General features: G+C 39.8%; 2 protein-coding genes across 7 annotated transcripts in view; one reads left to right on the top strand and one right to left on the bottom strand.

The window, feature by feature from the left end:
* LOC133613858 (target of Nesh-SH3-like) overlaps positions 1 to 4439 on the top strand; it is a 57569-nt gene extending 53130 nt beyond the window's left edge. For all 4 annotated transcript variants that reach the window (XM_061971709.1, XM_061971708.1, XM_061971707.1 and 1 more), the window contains one exon: positions 4025 to 4439. In XM_061971709.1, coding sequence (XP_061827693.1) covers positions 4025 to 4140 — 116 coding nt within the window. In that variant the 3' untranslated portion in view covers positions 4141 to 4439. The remainder of the gene's footprint in view (positions 1 to 4024) is intronic.
* A 5124-nt stretch (positions 4440 to 9563) lies between these two features.
* The window catches only part of tfg (trafficking from ER to golgi regulator), a 32380-nt gene continuing 21105 nt past the window's right edge, over positions 9564 to 20838 (bottom strand). For all 3 annotated transcript variants that reach the window (XM_061971712.2, XM_061971711.2, XM_061971713.2), the window contains 2 exons: positions 14847 to 14939; positions 9564 to 10041 (listed from right to left, as the gene is read on the bottom strand). In XM_061971712.2, the coding sequence (XP_061827696.1) occupies positions 9638 to 10041; positions 14847 to 14939 (497 nt within the window). In that variant the 3' untranslated portion in view covers positions 9564 to 9637. The remainder of the gene's footprint in view (positions 10042 to 14846; positions 14940 to 20838) is intronic.

Here is a 20838-nt window from a genome sequence, read left to right as displayed (position 1 = left end):
CGTCCCTATATATATATAAAATAAATACTTGAATTTCAGTGTTCATTTATTTACATATATACACACACATAACACTCATCTACTCATTGTTGAGTTAAGGGTTGAATTGTCCATCCTTGTTCTATTCTCTGTCACTATTTCAGAACACACACATTATACAAATATACATTATAAAATCAATAAGAAAACGGGAGCTCTAATTTGGGAGTCTGAATTAGGATCAGAAGTTCCTATATAAACATTGAGTACTCACGTCGCCTTTTTGGATTGATTACTGCAGCTGTGCACTGGATTCATTCACAAATACAAACTACAACTCACAAACACTTTAGAGTTAGGCTCCACCATCAGAATGTGTACTTAAACTTATAAAGATCACATGGATATTATTCAGTGAGTTGATTCACCAAAACTAACCTGTTATACAGGAGGAAAAAGCACACAGGACGTTTCAATTGTTCACAGACTGGTCGCGCTCATCAGAATGACAAGACACTTCCGGTCTGCAGGTGATAGCATTCAATTGGGAAGAAACGCCCTACTGCCCCCTACTGACCAATGTGAATACTGATAAATGTGTAATGACAGCTCCAAAAACGAATTCAAACCACAAAATAAAATAAATAAATCAACACAAAAATGTGACACATTATGGGTGGGTCACATATGCATGTACAGTAGATGGCAGTATTGTCCTGTTTAAAAGTGTCGCAACATTGCTGTTTACGGCAGACGAACTGCTTTACGGTAGACAGAAACTTGACTGCTGTTGTTGTGTGTTGTTACCGAGCTGGAAGGACGTTAATGAAACTGCCTAACAATAAACCCACATAAGAAACCAAGAACTCGCCCTCGATCATTAGCTGCTTATATTGAGGGAAAGCGGACGTGTGAACAGGCTGTCAACACGTCACTCAGGTCCGCATGGAGCTGGAGGGGGCGTGGCCTCCAGCTCCGCCTGAATTTCGGGAGATTTTCGGGAAAAAATTTGTCCCGGGAGGTTTTCGGGAGAGGTGCTGAATTTCGGGAGTCTCCCGGAAAATCCGGGAGGGTTGGCAAGTATGTGTAAAGAACTTAATGTCATGGCTGTCTTGAGTTTATTTTTTTGTGATAGAGTGATTGGAGCAAATACTTGTTGGTCACAAAAAACATTCTTGAAGTTTGGTTCTTTTATGAATTTATTATGGGTCTACTGAAAATGTGAGCAAACCTGCTGGGTCAAAAGTATATATACAGCAATGTTAATATTTGCTTACATGTCCCTTGGCAAGTTTCACTGCAATAAGGCGCTTTTGGTAGCCATCCACAAGCTTCTGCTTGAATTTTTGACCACTCCTCTTGACTAAATTGGTGCAGTTCAGCTAAATGTGTTGGTTTTCTCACATTAACTTGTTTCTTCAGCATTGTCCACACGTTTAAGTCAGGACTTTGGGAAGGCCATTCTAAAACCTTAATTCTAGCCTGATTTAGCCATTCCTTTACCACTTTTGACGTGTGTTTGGGGTCATTGTCCTGTTGGAACACCCAACTGCGCCCAAGACCCAACCTCCAGGCTGATGATTTTAGCTTGTCCTGAAGTATTTGGAGGTAAATTAACCTCCTTTTTCATTGTCCCATTTAAAGCACCAGTTCCATTGGCAGCAAAACAGGCCCGGAGCATAATACTACCACCACCATGCTCGACGGTAGGATTGGTGTTCCTGGGATTAAAGACCTCACTTTTTCTCCTCCAAACATATTGCTGGGTATTGTGGCCAAACAGCTAAATTGTTTTTTAATCTGACATCATATAGACAAAGATAAGACCTTCTGGAGTAAAGTTCTGTGGTCTGATGAAACAAAAATTTAGCTGTTTGGCTACAATATCCAGCAATATGTTTGGAGAGGAAAAGGTGAGGCCTTTAATCCCTTTAATTCCAGGACTTTCCAGAATTCCTGGTTTTCCAAAGATCAATTTTCACCCTTTTTTTCTGGCGACTACTCCTTCCACAATCATTCCTCTTAATCAGGACAAAAAACCAAGTTGTTTTTTGAACTGGAAAAATTCCCAGTTTCCCCGAAATTCCAGGAATTTTGTAATACCACTTCTCAATTAAAAATGTTACGACTTCAACATTTCTCGAACCGATTTGAAAAATTCCAACACCAACCATTCACAACATTCACACTTTTTAGCATTTTCAAAAAAATTCCCGCTTTTCCATGAAATTCCCATTGAAATTAATGGGCCATTTTTCAAAGTTCCACAACTCCTACGTTTTTTCTCCGATTCAAACCGTTTCAACTCCAAAATATTCAGCCCGTTCAAGAATTGTGTGCTCCCTTTCAACAATTATAAAAAATAAAAAAAATCCCGGATTTCCTAGAATTCCCAGTTTTCAGGGACGTTTTCAACATTCAAAATTGTTTGGCCATTTTTCAACCGATTCAAACCATTCTACCTTCAAAACATTCCTCTTAGTCAGGACAAAAAACCAAGTTGGTTTAAGAACTTGAAAAATTCCCGGTTTTCCTGAAATTCCGTAATACCATACCTCAATTAAAACAACGGTTTCTACTTCAACGTTTCTTTACCAATTTCAACGATTCCAACACTAACCAATTCAGCTCATTCTCCTAATCATTTATTTAAAAATCTCGCTTTTCCCCAAATTTCCAGGAATTTCACATTGAAATGAATGGGACATTTTCCAAGTTGCACAATTCCCTCATTTTTAACCATTCAAACCATTCCAACATAAACACATTCCACTCATCCTGGACATTCAAACTAACACTTCCCCAAGTTCCAAACCAAATTCTGTTTTTCCTGGAAATTCAAACTCAACATTCAAACCAATCAAATTATTCTTACATTCATACTACATTCTGTCAGCATTTCAGTTCAACTTCAGCATTGTAGCATTCACACGCAATTCCTTGAGGAATTGCCTCATGTATTTAAAAAATGTTTATTAATAATAACCATCAATTAATTAATCGCTCCTCCTGACAGTTGTTTAGTCATATTTGCCAACCTTGAGACCTCCGATTTCGGGAGGTGGGGGTTGGGGGGCGTGGTCGGGGGTGGGGCGAGGTGTGGTTGGGGGCGTGGTTAAAAGTGTAGCAGTATATTGACAGCTAGAATTCACCAAGTCAAGTATTTGATACATATATATATATATATATATATATATATATATATATATATATATATATATATATATATATATATATATATATATATTATCTACATCCTGAAAATATGCAAACAAAACTGTGTTTAGATAATTGATACTTCCAACTTGCATAAATATAACATGAATATAACATAACTTGGCTTCTGAGAGCTTCAAAATGTAATGAATAAAATGCTAAAGTTGTTGATAAACAAGCAATTATTTTAATAATTAAATATGGTCATTTTAAATGAATTATTATGATCTTTTATAATTAATTATTTCAAATATGTTTATTTTAATGAATAATTCTATGGCTGGATGTAATAAGGAGTCAGAAAAAATACAAATAAAAATACAATTACTTTTGATGTTTTTAGCAAAATAGAGTAAACATTTATTTAGTTTTTTTTTTTTTTTTTAATTAATAAATATATTTATTTTTAGGTAAGATAAACATAATAATACAATTTATCTCTAGTCTGGATGATTTAGTTCTTGTCACCTTGTTGTCCTCCCGTTGTGAAAAAAGGCTGTCCTCACTCAGGTCCGCATGGAGCTGGAGGGGGCGTGGCCTCCAGCTCCGGCTGAAAATCGGGAGATTTTCGGGATAATATTTGTCCCGGGAGGTTTTCGGGTGATTCGCTGAATTTCGGGAGTCTCCCGGAAAATCCGGGAGGGTTGGCAAGTATGTGTTTAGTGATTGTAGAAAGAAAATAATCCACAAAGTCAGGAAATTTGCCGTAATACAGAAATGTATGATGGTGCATAGTAATTGGTAAATAGAGAGGATCTAGTCTTCCCGATTTACCATCGTGCGAATACTGGTTAGCTTTCAGTACTTATTCAATCGGTTTCCTACGCAGGCTTCTTCCGGGCGTTGAGACAAGAGCCGGTCAGCTTCGGCGAGATCGGCGGAAAGTCGCATGTGACTTACGTGGGCTGGTACGAATGCGGCACACCCATCCCCGGCAAGTGGTAAGCCCCAACCTCCTCAAGGCCCTTCAAGGAACGAGCTCCCAAGAAGTTTTCCGGAAGAAGAGTGTGGAAAAAAGTCTGACCTGTTGGGGAGTTGGGCCCTCTTTTTTGCGCTAAATACCATAGACACTGTCGACTTGAAGATGGTGTCTATCAAGGTATGAATGTCTTCAGGAAACAAAACCCTGATTGTTGTATAAAGTGCAGATGAACGAGTGACCAAACAATGTAAAATATGTTGGGAAGCTGGCTCCCAAAATGTTTGTATGATACTATTTATCAAGAGATTGTTACAAGATAAAATGCGTGCTTGTATTTTCCAGAGTATAAATACTCCCCAGTACTTGCATGGCTACACACACACACACTTTGGTCATTTGTATGCAGACACGGCGCCACTCATATAGTGAGTGTACATTTGGACGATGTAAGATAAGTACATGCAAGACTGACACGAGTCTGCCGTTGCTGAGGAATTGCTAGCAGTTGCACAGTAATACACATTTGTTTGTTTATATATATATATATATATATATATATATATATACATACAGTATATATACAAACCCCGTTTCCATATGAGTTGGGAAATTGTGTTAGATTTAAATATAAACGGAATACAATGATTTGCAAATCCTTTTCAACCCATATTCAATTGAATGCACTACAAAGACAAGATATTTGATGTTCAAACTCATAAACTTTTTTTTTTTTTGCATATAATAATTAACTTAGAATTTCATGGCTGCAACACGTGCCAAAGTAGTTGGGAAAGGGCATGTTCACCACTGTGTTACATGGCCTTTCCTTTAAACAACACTCAGTAAACGTTTGGGAGGAGACACATTTTTTAAGCTTCTCAGGTGGAATTCTTTCCCATTCTTGCTTGATGTACAGCTTAAGTTGTTCAACAGTCCGGGGGTCTCCATTGTGGTATTTTAGGCTTCATAATGCGCCACACATTTTCAATGGGAGACAGGTCTGGACTACAGGCAGGCCAGTCTAGTACCCGCACTCTTTTACTATGAAGCCACGTTGATGTGTAACACGTGGCTTGGCATTGTCTTGCTGAAATAAGCAGGGGCGTCCATGGCACCATTGCTTGGATGGCAACATATGTTGCTCCAAAACCTGTATGTACCTTTCAGCATTAATGGCGCCTTCACAGATGTGTAAGTTACCCATGTCTTGGGCACTAATACACCCCCATACCATCACACATGCTGGCTTTTCAACTTTGCGCCTATAACAATCCGAATGGTTCTTTTCCTCTTTGGTCCGGAGGACACGACGTCCACAGTTTCCAAAAACAATTTGAAATGTGGACTCGTCAGACCACAGAACACTTTTTCACTTTGTATCAGTCCATCTTAGATGAGCTCAGGCCCAGCGAAGCCGACGGCGTTTCTGGGTGTTGTTGATAAACGGTTTTCGCCTTGCATAGGAGAGTTTTAACTTGCACTTACAGATGTAGCGACCAACTGTAGTTACTGACAATGGGTTTCTAAAGTGTACCTGAGCCCATGTGGAGATATCCTTTACACACTGATGTCCCTTGTTGATGCAGTACAGCCTGAGGGATCGAAGCTCATGAGCTTAGCTGCTTACGTGCAGTGATTTCTCCAGATTCTCTGAACCCTTTGATATTACAGACCGTAGATGGTGAAATCCCTAAATTCCTTGCAATAGCTGGTTGAGAAAGGTTTTTCTTAAACTGTTCAACAATTTGCTCACACATTTGTTGACAAAGTGGTGACCCTCGCCCCATCCTTGTTTGTGAATGACTGAGCATTTCATGGAATCTACTTTTATACCCAATCATGGCACCCACCTGTTCCCAAATTGCCTGTTCACCTGTGGGATGTTTCAAATAAGTGTTTGATAAGCATTCCTCAACTTTATCGGTATTTATTGCCACCTTTCCCAACTTCTTTGTCACGTGTTGCTTCCATCAAATTCTAAAGTTAATGATTATTTGCAAAAAAAAAAAGTTTATCAGTTTGAACATCAAATATGTTGTCTTTGTAGCATATTTAACTGAATATGGGTTGAAAAGGATTAGCAAATCATTGTATTCCGTTTATATTTACATCTAACACAATTTCCCAACTCATATGGAAACAGGTTTTGTATATATATATATATATATATATATATATATATATGGTGTTAAATATAGTTTGTCTACCTGGGATCACAGATATGTTTGAACAATGTTGAGTTTGAAGGACTGCGATGAGGTGGCGACTTGTCCAGGGTGTACCCCGCCTTCCGCCCGATTGTAGCTGAGATAGGCTCCAGCGCCCCCCGCGACCCCGAAGGGAATAAGCGGTAGAAAATGGATGGATGGATGGAGTTTGAAGGATGATTGAAACACGGCAACTTGTTTTTTGTGGCTGTCGAAAATTAAATGGTAGAAAATGTTAAATTGACCATGAAATAAGAAATGTGTTCAAACATTTTTGAAAACTGTACATAAACTGTCCTGTTACTTCTTGAAAATACTTTTTTGTTGCAACATGTAAACTGTTTTCAGCATTAAATCTTGTTTTGATACAAAAACAATACTCATTCCTGTTTTATTTCTGTATTTTTTTTTGGACGTTAGTGCAAGCAATCTGCTAAATTAACTTACTTACAGTAGTACCAATGACATAGCAGAAAAGATGATGGCAAAAACAATTGGCTAATTCCGCTTAGTACAGGGGTCCCCAAAATCCGGCCCGCGGGAAGTCCCAAGTTAAAAAAAAAAAAAAAAAAAAAAATATATATAAATTATTATTTTTAAAAATCTGTCCTTTCTAATCCATTTTCTACCGCTTGTTACTATCGGTGTCTCCTAGCCACTCAGGCAAATCATATAGTCTAAAAATGCATTTTACCATCGATAACGTGACATCATCGCGCTTGGAATATATATATATATATATATATATATATATATATATATATATATATATATAGCCCAGCCCCCGGCCAAATTTTTTTTAACCCAATGCGGCCCCGAGTCAAAAAGCTTGGGGACCCCTGGCTTAGTACATAGTATTTAGATTGGATGCTAGCTTGGCATTTATGGCACTATAAATTGGTTAACTTAACTTATAAAATAGGTGGCATATTTTTATGTTGGCACGAGTAATCGGCCAACTTAGCTTAGCCCAAGGATCGACTGTTCGCACAAGCAACTAACTTAACTTTGCACAAAATAAATATATTAAATGCTAGCACAAACAATTAACATATTTTTAGCAGAAAGAGCACAGCAGTGTAGTAGTTAGCATGAACTTGAGTAGTTTAGCACAACATAGAAAATTGAATGTTAGCTAAGTTATCATGAAGACAACATCAGTTTGTATGTTAGCATTAAAATTAGCTCAGCTAAATTTCGCACAAATAGTGCAGCAGATTGCAATGGGATGACGTAGTTTAGCACAAAATAGGCTACAAGCATACTTGCCAACCCTCCCGGATTTTCCGGGAGACTCCCGAAATTCAGCGCCTCTCCCGTAAACCTCCGAAATTCAGGCGGACTCAGGTCCTCCACAATATAAAAAAGCGTACCTGCCCAATCACGTTATAACTGTAGAATGATGGAGGGCGAGTTCTTGGTTTCTTATGTGGGTTTATTGTTAGGCAGTTTCATTAACGTCCTCCCAGCGTGGCAACAACACACAACAACAGCAGTCACTTTTTTGTATACGTAAAGCAGTTCGTCTGCCGTAAACAGCAATGTTGTGACACTCTTAAACAGGACAATACTGCCATCTAGTGCATTTGATGAAAGCACTTTTGTGCGTGCCACACAGCAATGCATCAGAGAGGGTGTTAAGCATGGTTCGAAAAATAGTGACAGAGAATAGAACAAGGATGGACAATTCAAACCTTAACTATACATTGAGTAGATGAGTGTAATGTGTAAATAAATGAATATATATATATATATATATATATAATAAAATAATATATATATATATATATATATATATATATATGTATATATATATATAATAAAATAAAAATTAAAAATAAAAATATATATATATATAGCTAGAATTCACTTAACGTCAAGTATTTCTTATATATATGTATATATATATATATATATATATATATGAAATACTTGACTTGGTGAATTCTAGCTGTAAATATACTCCTCCCCTTTTAGCCACGCCCCCGTCCCACCCCGACCACCCCCCTCCCCCCACCTCCCGAAATCGGAGGTCTCAAGGTTGGCAAGTATGGCTACAAGGCAAGATAGGACATTGGAACAAGCAATTGTAGTACTTTTACTTTCACAATTTAAGAGCAGAGACACAGGTCAAATGTAACCTCCTTTAATTTTAATAGTAAGATGCTACAGTCTAATTTGTGGTCGTCAGGCTAATCAAGACTAAAGCGCTTCTGCCTGTGCCAAATTGCACTATTTTCGTTGCCTTTGAATTGGATGGAACACACAGGCTGCGATGTTAAATTCAGCTCCTGAGGTTAACAGAGTCCCATATTTACTAAGGCGCTCATATTTTTCCGATTATTACGCGGTCACATCCATCAAAGATGAGCCACTTTGGGGCTTGGAAGCGCATGTTCAATAGCTTCTGAAAATCGGTCTTTAATAAACACGTTCGCCGAGACACTTGGATGAGAGAAGCGCGCACTGCCCCAAGAACACATCCAGCCAGCCAGAAAGCCTCAAAACAGGAAAACAAAATAATACCAGGGGCATGACATCAGTATTCCAAATGTGTTTTTCTAGGAGTAAAATGGAAAAGAAAAGGCCATAGAAAGAGTATTCACAAAAAGATCAACCAAAAAAAAGGGTCTCAATTATTTATTTTGGCAAAGAAAAAAAAAAGTTACAGTTTTATACAATGACGACTAATCTCACCTGAAGATGATTTATTAGTAAAAACAAGTGATAGTAAGATTTTAATTGGGGTGAACAAAGGGGAAAGCCTTTACGCTGGGATTACCCCCTCCTCCCGTACATCTTCACTTAGCTAGTGTTCCTTAATACCCAACAGTTGGTAGTGGGTGACAAAACGGAGTAACGTTTCATTGTGTCAGCTGTCAGTTATAGCGCCAGGTCAGACAATGAAGTGTCACAACAAAATAGCATGTTTTTGTCTTCCGTGTGTTTACATCAGAATGAAAAAAGCGGGAAGGAGAGGTGGTGTCAGGAAATAGTGGAGAAAGAACACACACAAAAACAAAGAAGGCTAATGGCATGTTGGAGAGACAGCATACAAACACTAACCATCAGACTGAGGGGAAGGGTTTACTTGTTTTTGGATCTGATATTCATATGAGGCTAAGATTCCTGCCCAAAGTCCAAAGAGCCACGAGGGTTGTGTGTGTGTGTGTGTGAGAGAGAGAGAGAGAGAGAGAGAGAGAGAGAGAGAGAGAGAGAGAGAGAGAGAGAGAGAGAGAGAGAGAGAGAGAGAGAGAGAGAGAGAGAGAGAGAGAGAGAGAGAGAGAGAGAGGGGATCATTTACATACCCCTCTTATCGGTATCCGGGGCCTGGCTGAGTGTAGCCCGGACCGTAAGGGGGGCGGTTGCGGGCGTATGGGTTAGCAGCCCCGGGTGGTGGGGTGCTCCCTGGAGGTGGGGTGTACCCCGGGCGAGGCTGGTAACCAGGCTGGGAGTTGGGTGGCATGCTGTAGTTGGCGGGCTGCGACGCCTGGGAGGTATAGTTTTGGGGAGGGAAGGCTCCTGGTGGGTACTGCTGGGGTCCCTGAGGAGGATGTTGCTGCTGAGGCTGTTGGCCACCTTGGAAGCCTGGGACAGCTGGGGACTGGCCTGGGGCAGGGGCCTGGGATGAAGGAGGCGCGTAGTTCTGGAACTGCTGCTGCTGCTGGGGCTGCTGCGGAGCGGGCTGGGGGGCTCCCGGCTGGGAACTGTATCCTGCTAAGAAAGCAAAGTAGATCTCAACCCTTGAGTTCTACACACTGCAACAATTTTAAAACTAAGTCTACTACATTTTTTTAACTCTAAATCACACACGACCAAAAAATGTCCCATTGAAAACTACGTTTGGTATCGTTTGAATTTAGACGATTCCGATTCCAGTTCTCAACGATTCTCGATTCTGATTCTTTAGGAGGGAGGTTAAAAAATGTACTATACTTACCAGGCTATTTTCAAGCAGTATCCTTTGAACTTGAATTTATATGTTATGTTTCGTTCACTTTATTTGTGTAAAAACCTCATTAAAAACATTTACACATATCCTGTTTTTGTGTTATACCGTAATTTCCGGACTATAAGCCGCTACTTTTTTCCCTCGTTCTGGTCCCTGCGGCTTATACAATGGTGCGGCTTACGGTAACCAGGGGCGCGCACTACCGAGACCGAGGCAGACATCTGGCGCCAGGTAACGAGAGCAAAACAAAGAGTAGGAGAGCGTCAGCGACAGTTTGCTCGAAGGAAGTGTTCATGCAAACACCCTCAATATGGAAAACAAACGGAGAAGTGCATATGATGCTGCTTTTAAGTTAAAGGCCAGTGGATCCTGACGGCATGGAAAAGTGTGAAAACATCCACGATCATCAACGGCTTTCGAAAAGCTGGACTGCTGCGTCGTGATGATGAAGAGGACGGCGTAACGGCTGACGAAGCCGGAGCCGTTGATTCCACTGACGAAGAGGAAGGTTTTGAGAGCGAGAACAAAGGAGAGAGAGTGGCTGACGACGCCATTTTGGACCTGTTCTTCTCCGACACCGATGAAGAGGATTTCGGTGGTTTTAGTACGCAGGAGGAAGACGATGACACAATGATTAAAGACTGACTTTTCCTATACCGGTAGTAGGCTGGTTATTTTGATAACGTAAACGGCCGCGGGACTGCACTTTTACTGCCGTGTTACAGGCGAGCACTTTGTATTACTTTGCACCGTTGTATTATTTGTACTCTGCACGAATGCTGTTCGCCATGTCAAAGATGTGAAAGTTTGATTGAATGATTGAAAGATTTATTGTTAATAAATGGGACGCTTTGCGTTCCCAAACAGTCATCTCTGTCCCGACAATCCCCTCCGTGGTAGCAGGAACCCCTATATACTACGTTAATTACACATCAAAACGCCTGCGGCTTATAGTCGGGTGCGGCTTATATATGGAGCAATCTGTATTTTCCCCTAAATTTAGCTGGTGCGCCTTATAGTCCGGAAAATACGGTAGATAGGGATGTTCTGATCAGGGTGTATGCTGCCGATTCTGATCATCCATGAGTGAAATTGGCCGATAATGGTCATATATATTAACTGCAGGGATTCATTGATTGTGGCGCAGCGACACGGCAATATGAAAGCAGCCACCCCTTGAAAATCAGGGTCTTTCAGGTGAAAACAAATTTAAGTAATACATTGTATGAATATTTAAATATAGCTAATTATTTACATGCTTTAGACCAGGGGTGCTCATTACGTCGATCGCGATCTACCGGTCGATCTCGGAGGGTGTGTCAGTCGATCACCAGCCAGGCATTAAAAAAATAGTCCTAAAAATGAGCGATCATAAATCTTCACTATGACGTCACTTTCATCACTTGATTGACATTCACGGCACCCGAGGGTCTTCTGAGATGACGCTCATTAAAATTACAGACTGGAAGGCGAAAAACACTTTATTTCAACAGACTCTGGCGCCGTACCTGTCGTCAAAACTCCAAACACCGACTGCACAGTTGCACAATAAAAGCTCTGCTTCATCCTGCCTGCGCTACCAAAATAAGAGTCTCAGAAAGCTGGCGTGCACAAGCTAGCAAGCTACGGAGTTTGCAGACAATGTATTTCTTGTAAAGTGTATACAAAGGAGTACGGAAGCTGGACAAATAAGATGCCAAAAACCAACCACTTTCACTTTTTTTCTCCTCCATTCGAAAATGCGGACGTTATCATCACCACTGTCTGATTCCAATCAATGCAAGTCATCACAATCAGGTAATACACCAACTTATATTCTTGTTTTCATGAAAGAAAGGAATCTATATGTGTTAAACATGCTTGTATTATCTTTAACCACCTTTAACTTGTTAACAATATTAACTATATGTGTTAAACATGCTTGTATTATCTTTAACCACCTTTAAGTTGTTAACAATATTAACTATATGTGTTAAACATGCTTGTATTATCTTTAACCACCTTTAAGTTGTTAACAATATTAACTATATGTATTAAACATGCTTGTATTATATTTAACCACCTTTAAGTTGTTAACAATATTAACTATATGTGTTAAACATGCTTGTTTTATTTTTAACCACCTTTAAGTTGTTAACAATATTAACTATTTGTGTTAAACATGCTTGTATTATTTTTAACCACCTTTAACTTGTTAACAATATTAACTATATGTGTTAAACATGCTTGCATTATCTTTAAACACCTTTAACTTGTTAACAATATTAACTATATGTATTAAACATACTTGTATTATCATTAAACACCTTTAATGTATTAACAATATTAACTATATGTGTTAAACATGCTTGCATTATCATTAAACACCTTTAACTTGTTAACAAAAACATATATTTCATAAATAAGTAAATATAAATTATATATATGAATGAGGTAGATCCCCACGACTTGATCAATTGAAAAGTAGCTCGCCTGCAGAAAAAGTGTGAGCACCCCTGCTTGAGACTGTGATGCTCTGCAAATTCGGCTACGGTAAAACTTTGATCGAGGCTAACATGACAGAGGCTGTTTCCCTTAGAGACAAGCAGGGGATATGGGTATAGGGTAGTAGTGATTGCTCCAAGACTGTAAGACAGCTTTCCCTAAAATATCCCTCCAAAAAGTGGTCAAATATGTACTTTTGTATTTACATTTCATTGACTAAATATGCACTAGAATGCGTTCAACTTTTCTTCAGAATCAGTTACTTTCACGACAGCTGACGTGAGTTTCTTCTCATTCAGTCGGAGAATGGTTGTTCTATTGCAGCTAAACTATATAATCATTGGATAAATGTTTGGCTTTGTCCAGCCCACGGGTGCCGAGCGTTTCTGAAAATGAATGAGAAGTGGGCGTGGCCTGGACGCCGCATGAGCAACCCGAGCACTGCTGAAGGGCCACATCGACAATATTTCAATTAAATTTTGCTCAATATTATTTTTGATATACCGTAAGATAAATAATAATAATAATAATAATTAATAATAATAATAATAATACTTTCATTTAACCTAACTTAACTTTATACCAAAAGCAGATTGCTTTTGATGGTTTTATTTTTAACAGTCTTACTACACTTCCTGCATCCTCTTTAAAAGTCCAACATTTTTCCCCATCAGATTTGGACAACCATCTGTTGTCACACCTACCAGCTTGTCCCATTTCAGTCCTAACATGTCCAAACACGCATTTACCTATGTGAACAAGTGTTATGAGAGTAGCGTATGTGTGCGTGTGCGTGTGTGTGTGTGTGTGTGTGTGTGTGTGTGTGTGGCCCTTTAACAGGTGAAAGCATGTGAGGTGAGTGACGTCAGTGAGTGTGTGGGCGAGAGAGAGGAGAGGGAGCGGTAGCGTGATTGCGGGCGGGGACTAGTTTTTTTGGTGGATTGGCTGTGTGCAGACATTACAATCAATCAATCAATGTTTATTTATATAGCCCTAAATCACAAGTGTCTCAAAGGGCTGCACATTAATAAAGTTAAGAGTTGCAACTAATCGCCGGACTCATCATTCACCCTGGAGTTGGAGCTGCGGAGACCCACTGCCGGGTAGAGTGAAGGGTGTTGCCCCCGATATACATCGGCCCTGGAGGAGTCTCCCCTGCGCCCCTCGACTACGGTCTGGGGAGCCGGAAGCAGGAAAGGTGCAACACAAGTCATTACCTGTGGTTGTCCCTTTTAATTGACTGCATGGCTGCCAGCTCTTCCGTGATTTGAAAGTCTGTAGTTATCCCACGTAAGAAGATGAGCAGCTGGGCGGTGTCACGTACATCACAGCTCTCATCCAAAGCCAGCGAAAAACAGTTAAAGTCGGCCGTTGTTGTGCCGGATAATGCACCCCCGGCGTAAAATGCACCCCCTGACGGGAGTGTTATATCAACTAAATCCCACACTTAAAGTTTCCACGTGCAAGATTGAATCTATTTAAAAAAGTTATTTAATAAGAAGCCAAAAGTGCAAATACAATAATGTTCGTGTTGGAGGAGTTGTGAATGTATGAAATATGAAATCCGTGCTGCAGCCGCTACTGGGCCACAACATTAGGTACACCTGCAGACTGCAGCACGGATTTCAGCACTGTTGTATTGCACACTCAACATAGATACTTTTTTAAATTTATTTTGTCATTTATGATTGGCCTCACGCGGGCCGGACAGGGATGTACAAAGGGCCGGATGTGGCCCGCGGGCCGCAGAATGCCCAGGTCTGCTGTAGATGGAAAAGGTGGAAAATGTGCACGGGATCACACACAATGATGACAGGCGTGGACAAACGCAGCTCATTAACATTAAAGCTACAGACACACAAAAATGGCGTGTTCCCAGTACGGGTTATTTAAAGCTCTTTTAAACTGTCTACATTCCAGCAAGAATACTAGATATGTATTCATATTTAAGGCTGAAATGGTTTTAAAATATAGATTATTTGAAGTTGGATCTTTTTTTTTAATGTAATCCAGTTTTGTGGAAGCATTTTCAAAATGTTTTGTCATTGAGGACAAATGAGTGAGGACATTTAAAATAACCTCTTACCAGGATACTGCATTCCGTACTGCGGCTGAGGGGGGCCACCTGGCTGCTGTGGCGGGTATCCACCTGGGGCCTGGTACTGTTGGTACACCTGACCTGAACACAGCACAAGGAAAATGTCAGTCTTATAAACACTTCTTTGTTGCATCATTTAGAATGCAGTGCATTGACTCAATCATTCAATTTGAAAGGTAAGGTGTTTTGCTTTTTCTTTAGCTTTGTATGTGTAATTAGTTTAAAATGATGCCACCACAGAAAGGTACCAGTGATGGCAAAGACAAAACAATGTGATAACCACAGAGCGGAAACTAACTTATAATGGCCAATGGGGAGTGGAACACGACAGTCTGTCCTGGCTTTTCAGTCTTGTCAGCAAGTGTTTTTAGCCTGTGATAATTTTCAAAGGGATTGATTTTTCAAGAGTACATCATGTCAAAATGTTACTTAAAAGTTTTGACCGCAGCAGTTTGACCCTGAAAAAATAGTTTAAAAAGTACTTTTAGTGGTAAAAATAGCTTCAAAACGCTTTAAGTTGGATTCTTTAAACCAGTGGTTCACAAACTTTTTTTCACCAAGTACTCCCGCAGAAAAGACTTGGCTCTCCAAGTACCACAATAATGACCAAAATTAAAATACTGTAGCGTAGTAGGCCTAAGTATTCATTAAAACAAGGCAGAGGTTTTATTTAACAAGTATATTTAATATTTTTGGTCACTGTAACATTACACAGTTTGAACAGTAACACCGAGTTAGACTATTGTAAAATGAATCACTCACTTAATAAAACAATTATTTGGCAAAACACTAGATGGAGTTTGCGTACCACTAGTGGTACCTGTACCACAGTTTAAGAATCATTGCTTTAAACCAGTTAAACCAGTAATTTTGTATATTTGCAGTCTTTTTCCATGCATTTGTGCATCTCAAAAGAATATCACGAGTGCTTTAAGAGAAAGCACTGCATCCACTGAGGGTTTATCTTGCAGCTACAAACATTCCTAATTGGCCTTAAGCTACAGACATCAGTATGCAGGTGCTCTTGCAGACATAAACACTCTCATACACAAACGAATCAGACACATGCCCGCTATCAGGACTACACACATGGGACACCATGGACTCGGCAGCTCCCTCAACAGACACGTCTACATTTGCAGACAGTGACTTCCTGCTGCTGCACTGGAATTAGCGATGACTTCATCAGACCACAGAGCCTACTTGCACGTGAGTGGGTAGGATGATCAGGCATAAAATAAAATAAAATATCAAAATTATTTATTTCCTTCTAAAAACTTATTTAGGTATTTTTAATGACCTTGCAGCGCTGTCAGAACAAAACAATAAACTCTAATAAGACTGTAAAGACCAACGTCATCTTTCTCTACCTGATAGCATGGAATACGTCAGATAGGGCATAATTTGCTGTACGCCTCATTCTAGATCAACAACATGTTGCACAGATTGTTCAAAAAGTACAAGAGGCGAGGAGCGCAGTACTGATGTGGCGGCCATGTGTTGCTTCATCGTCTGCAGCCTTAAACATGAGCAGCATGTGTCTTTAGTGTGTGTGAGCTTAGCTTGCCTTTCATCCTTTCTGCAGGCTGTTATGCAAGCGCGATCGACGGATGAGTGGTGGTTACGACCACGGCACGAGGAGTTTTTATCGGACTCCCGTGTGGCCAGAGAGATAGATAGTGAAAATGCAACCAGCTGATTTGGCTGCAGTGCCTGAGTTGAAAGTAAAGCCTTTGGTTATAGTATGTGAAAATTGCTAAATTGAATAGATTTTGGTATACACAGTCGTTCCTTGTTTATCGTCTTAACTTAGTAATTTCCAGTAAGAAGGAAACATTAATTATAAATCCAATATTTTAATAGGTAAGGCATAAAAACCTGTTGACGATCTTCATAGTGGATTTTTCTACATTATGCAAACCCTTTAGACATGAAATAGTCCAGTTTACACTATTTAATCCAATATAGTAATTGCGGCCTGAGGCTGAGCCAATCAGTTGCCACGATACTAAAGAGAGCGCCTTGAATGGTTTGTTCTACTCTAGTGGTCAATACTACTGTAGGTTGTATCTTTTTAGTTTATTTAGCCATTTTAATGCTTGAAATGCTTAATTTTGCCCCAACCCCAAAAAAGTACAATATGCATAAAAACAAACAAAAATAAAAATCTTTGACGCGGTGAAGGGTGATATAGCGAGGGATGACTGAAGTCAGTAATTTGTGTTTAATTTTTTTTTTAGATATTTATCTATCCATCCATTTTCTACCGCTTATTCCCTTTGGGGTCGCGGGGGGCGCTGGAGCCTATCTCAGCTACAATCGGGCGGAAGGCGGGGTACACCCTGGACAAGTCGCCACCTCATCGCAGGGCCAACACAGATAGACAGACAACATTCACACTCACATCCACACACTAGGGCCAATTTAGTGTTGCCAATCAACTTATCCCCAGGTGCATGTCTTTGGAGGTGGGAGGAAGCCGGAGTACCCGGAGGGAACCCACGCACTCACGGGGAGAACATGCAAACTCCACACAGAAAGATCCCGAGCCCGGGATTGAACCCAAGACTACTCAGGACCTTCGTATTGTGAGGCAGATGCACTAACCCCTCTGCCACCGTGAAGCCCGATATTTATTACAAATAAATAAATAATAAATTTTTTTTTATTTTTTTTTAATGATATTTATTACAAATAAATAAATAATATTTTTTTTATATACTTATCCATCCATCCATCCATCCGTTTCCTACCGTTTGTCCCTTTCGGGGTCGCTGGAGCCTATCTCAGCTGCATTCGGGCGGAAGGCGGGGTACACCCTGGACAAGTTGCCACCTCATCGCAGGGCCAACACAGATAGACAGACAACATTCACACTCACATACACCCAATTTAGTGTTGCCAATCAACCTATCCCCAGGTGCATGTCTTTGGAGGTGGGAGGAAGCCGGAGTACACGGAGGGAAACCACGCAGTCACGGGAAGAACATGCAAACTCCACACAGAAAGATCCCGAGCGCAGGATCGAACCCAGGACCTTAGTATTGTGAGGCGGACGCACTAACCCCTCTACTTATATATTTTTAAATATTTTCTATGTTTGTTTTACTATAGTATTGTTTGTGTTTCTACATTCAGTGTATTATATTACAAAACCCAAAACTAGTGAAGTTGGCACGTTGTGCAAATCGTAAATAAAAACAGAATACAATGTTTTGCAAATCCTTTTCAACCTATATTCAATTGAATAGACTGCTTCGCTGGGCCCGAGCTCATCTAAGATGGACTGATGCAAAGTGGAAAAGTGTTCTGTGGCCTGACGAGTCCACATTTCAATTTTTTTTTGGAAACTGTGGACGTTGTGTCCTCCGCAGGAGGCACAAAATTCAAAAGCCAGCATCTGTGATGGTATGGGGGTGTATTAGTGCCCAACGCATGAGTAACTTACACATCTGTGAAGGCACCATTAATGCTGAAAGGTACATACAGGTTTTGGAGCAACATATGTTGCCATCCAAGCAACGTCTTTTTCATGGACGCCCCTGCTTATTTCATCAAGACAATGCCAAGCCACGTTCTGCACGTGCAACAGCGTGGCTTTGTAGTAAAAGAGTGCGGGTACTAGACTGGCCTGCCTGTAGTCCAGACCTGTCTCCCATTGAAAATGTGTGGCGCATTATGAAGCGTAAAATACGACAACGGACACCCTGGACTGTTGAACAACTTAAGCTGTACATCAAACAAAAAATGGGAAAGAAATTCACCTGAAAGGCTTCAAAAATTGGTCTCCTCAGTTCCCAAACCTTTACTGAGTGTATTTAAAAGGAAAGGCCATGTAACAGTGATAAATGCCCCTGTGCCAACTTTTTTGCAATGTGTTGCTGTCATTAAATTCTAAGTTAATGATTATTTGCAAAAAACATAAGTTTCTCAGTTCGAACATTAAATATATTGTCTTCGCAGTGTATTCAATTGAATATAAGTTGAAAAGGATTTGTATTCTGTTTTTATTTACGGTATACACAATGTGTCAACTTCACTGGTTTTGGGTTTTGTAACTACTGTGGTATTGACCATATTCCGATACCATGCTTGGTGGTATCATTACTGTCTATATTTGTATTGATCCACCCATCTAGCGTCACTGGTTTTGTAATTTTTTGATTATTATCATATATTTTTTTTACAAAGTCATGTTTCCTTTTTGTCCTGTTAACGTTTCTTTTCTAATACTATACCTAAATTCTACACGGCAACCGGGAAATTTCCCTAATGTTAAATGTACACTAGGGGTTTAAAAAAAAACGTTTTTAAGCCATCTCTGCGCTTACTCGCTGCGTGTATACCTCATGTGCCAGCAGCCGAAAGCACCTTTTGTAACCTGTAACTTGTTTTTGAAAAAGTTTATTATTCACATATCAAAAATATTTTGCGAAAATCGTGTTGAATCAAAAATGTATTCTTAATTCAATTGAGACGTGAGTTGTTTTAAGTCACTTGTGTATACGGTATTTTCTGGACTCCAAGCCGCTACTTTTTTCTCAAGCTTTGATCCCTGCGGCTTATACAAAGGTGCGGCTAATCAAAGGATTTTTCTTCACTAACGGATAAATTATGGAATCGATTAGACATAAAGAAATCAAACAATGTACTAAAATGATCCACTTTAAAGCAGCACTATGTAACTTTTCAACCTTCATCAAATATTTTCATAAGTTTTGTGATGATACATCGACATACAACTAGTTGAATAACACCTCTGTATAGTCCTGAAGGGGTCTGTATCAATTTTACTGCCACTTAGCCACTCTGAAGAGGGTAGCAGGAACCCAGCCACACTAAAAACTACAAATGTGCTGACTTGCTATATACGACATACGTCACTAACCCTTTCCCCATTCGTTAAAAAAAACCCGAAGTCGATGCGAAAGCCTGTGCGCCGCCAGAAAACTAAAAGAAGACGAAGAAGAAGGCCTACGTGCAATTACTGCTTAATGGCAGAAGCTCCAAAACACCCAATGAAACGAAAAGTTTGTCGGAGGACACAACAAAAAAAAGAAAAAGGGAGGCTACCTGGATAAAAGGAAAGTCAATGATCGACATTGGCCCAGCTTTCACTCGCTAGCGTGATCGCAAAGATGAGTAGGGATTTTTGGCTGATGCTGCCTTGGCTCTGTTCCTGTAAACTAGTAGGTAACTTTCGCTGCCCAAATCAAAATGAAAATGCTAATGTTAGCTATCGGAAATGTGTATGGCGGCAATAAATAGTCAACAGCTTGATAGTTCGCAGTTCCACACTATTTCCTTCGAAAAAAACTCTCCCACCGACCATTCTTTGCTTCCGACCTGCATCCGCCCGATACATTCTTGGTAGTAGCGTCATGATTGTAGCGCAATTCAAGATCATTTGTTGATAGTGTCTGCTATTTAACATCATCATATTTGTAATCTGTGCCAATATTACAGTGGACATCATGTCAGTTTGACGGAATATGAGCTAGTCCTCATGGGAAATGTGGTCTTCCTTCTGGCAAAACACTTACCGCTTTGGTCCATTGGTGCCGCCAAAATCAACCAAAACTGAAGGTTTTTAAGTGGGGCTTTAAGAGACTGTTCAAACTCAAAAGGGGTTACAAAGTACAATGGGGAAGAATCCTGATAAACATCTTGAAACTATTTTAAAAAGGATAAATAAAGACTTTAATTACTTTTTTTGTTTTGTTTGATCAGCCGTTTTACTGCAGTGTTACAGGGACTGTTTGGAAAAAATTAAAAGGTATGTAAATAAGCATTTACAAAATCTTTCTGTGCAAATAGGTCATTCCACAACGTACCAATATATATCTGCGGCTTATAGTCCTGTGCGGCTAATATATGAACACAATATTTTTTTCTTCTAAAATTTATGGTGTGGCTTATACACAAGTGCGGCTTACAGTCCGGAAAATACGGTAGTATTCCATTTTATCAATGGCAGACA

Source organism: Nerophis lumbriciformis, linkage group LG13 (genome assembly GCF_033978685.3).
Source record: "Nerophis lumbriciformis linkage group LG13, RoL_Nlum_v2.1, whole genome shotgun sequence".
Taxonomy (NCBI): domain Eukaryota; kingdom Metazoa; phylum Chordata; class Actinopteri; order Syngnathiformes; family Syngnathidae; genus Nerophis; species Nerophis lumbriciformis.
The sequence above is the reverse complement of the archived record's forward strand: the minus strand, read 5'-3'. Positions and strand labels throughout refer to the sequence as shown.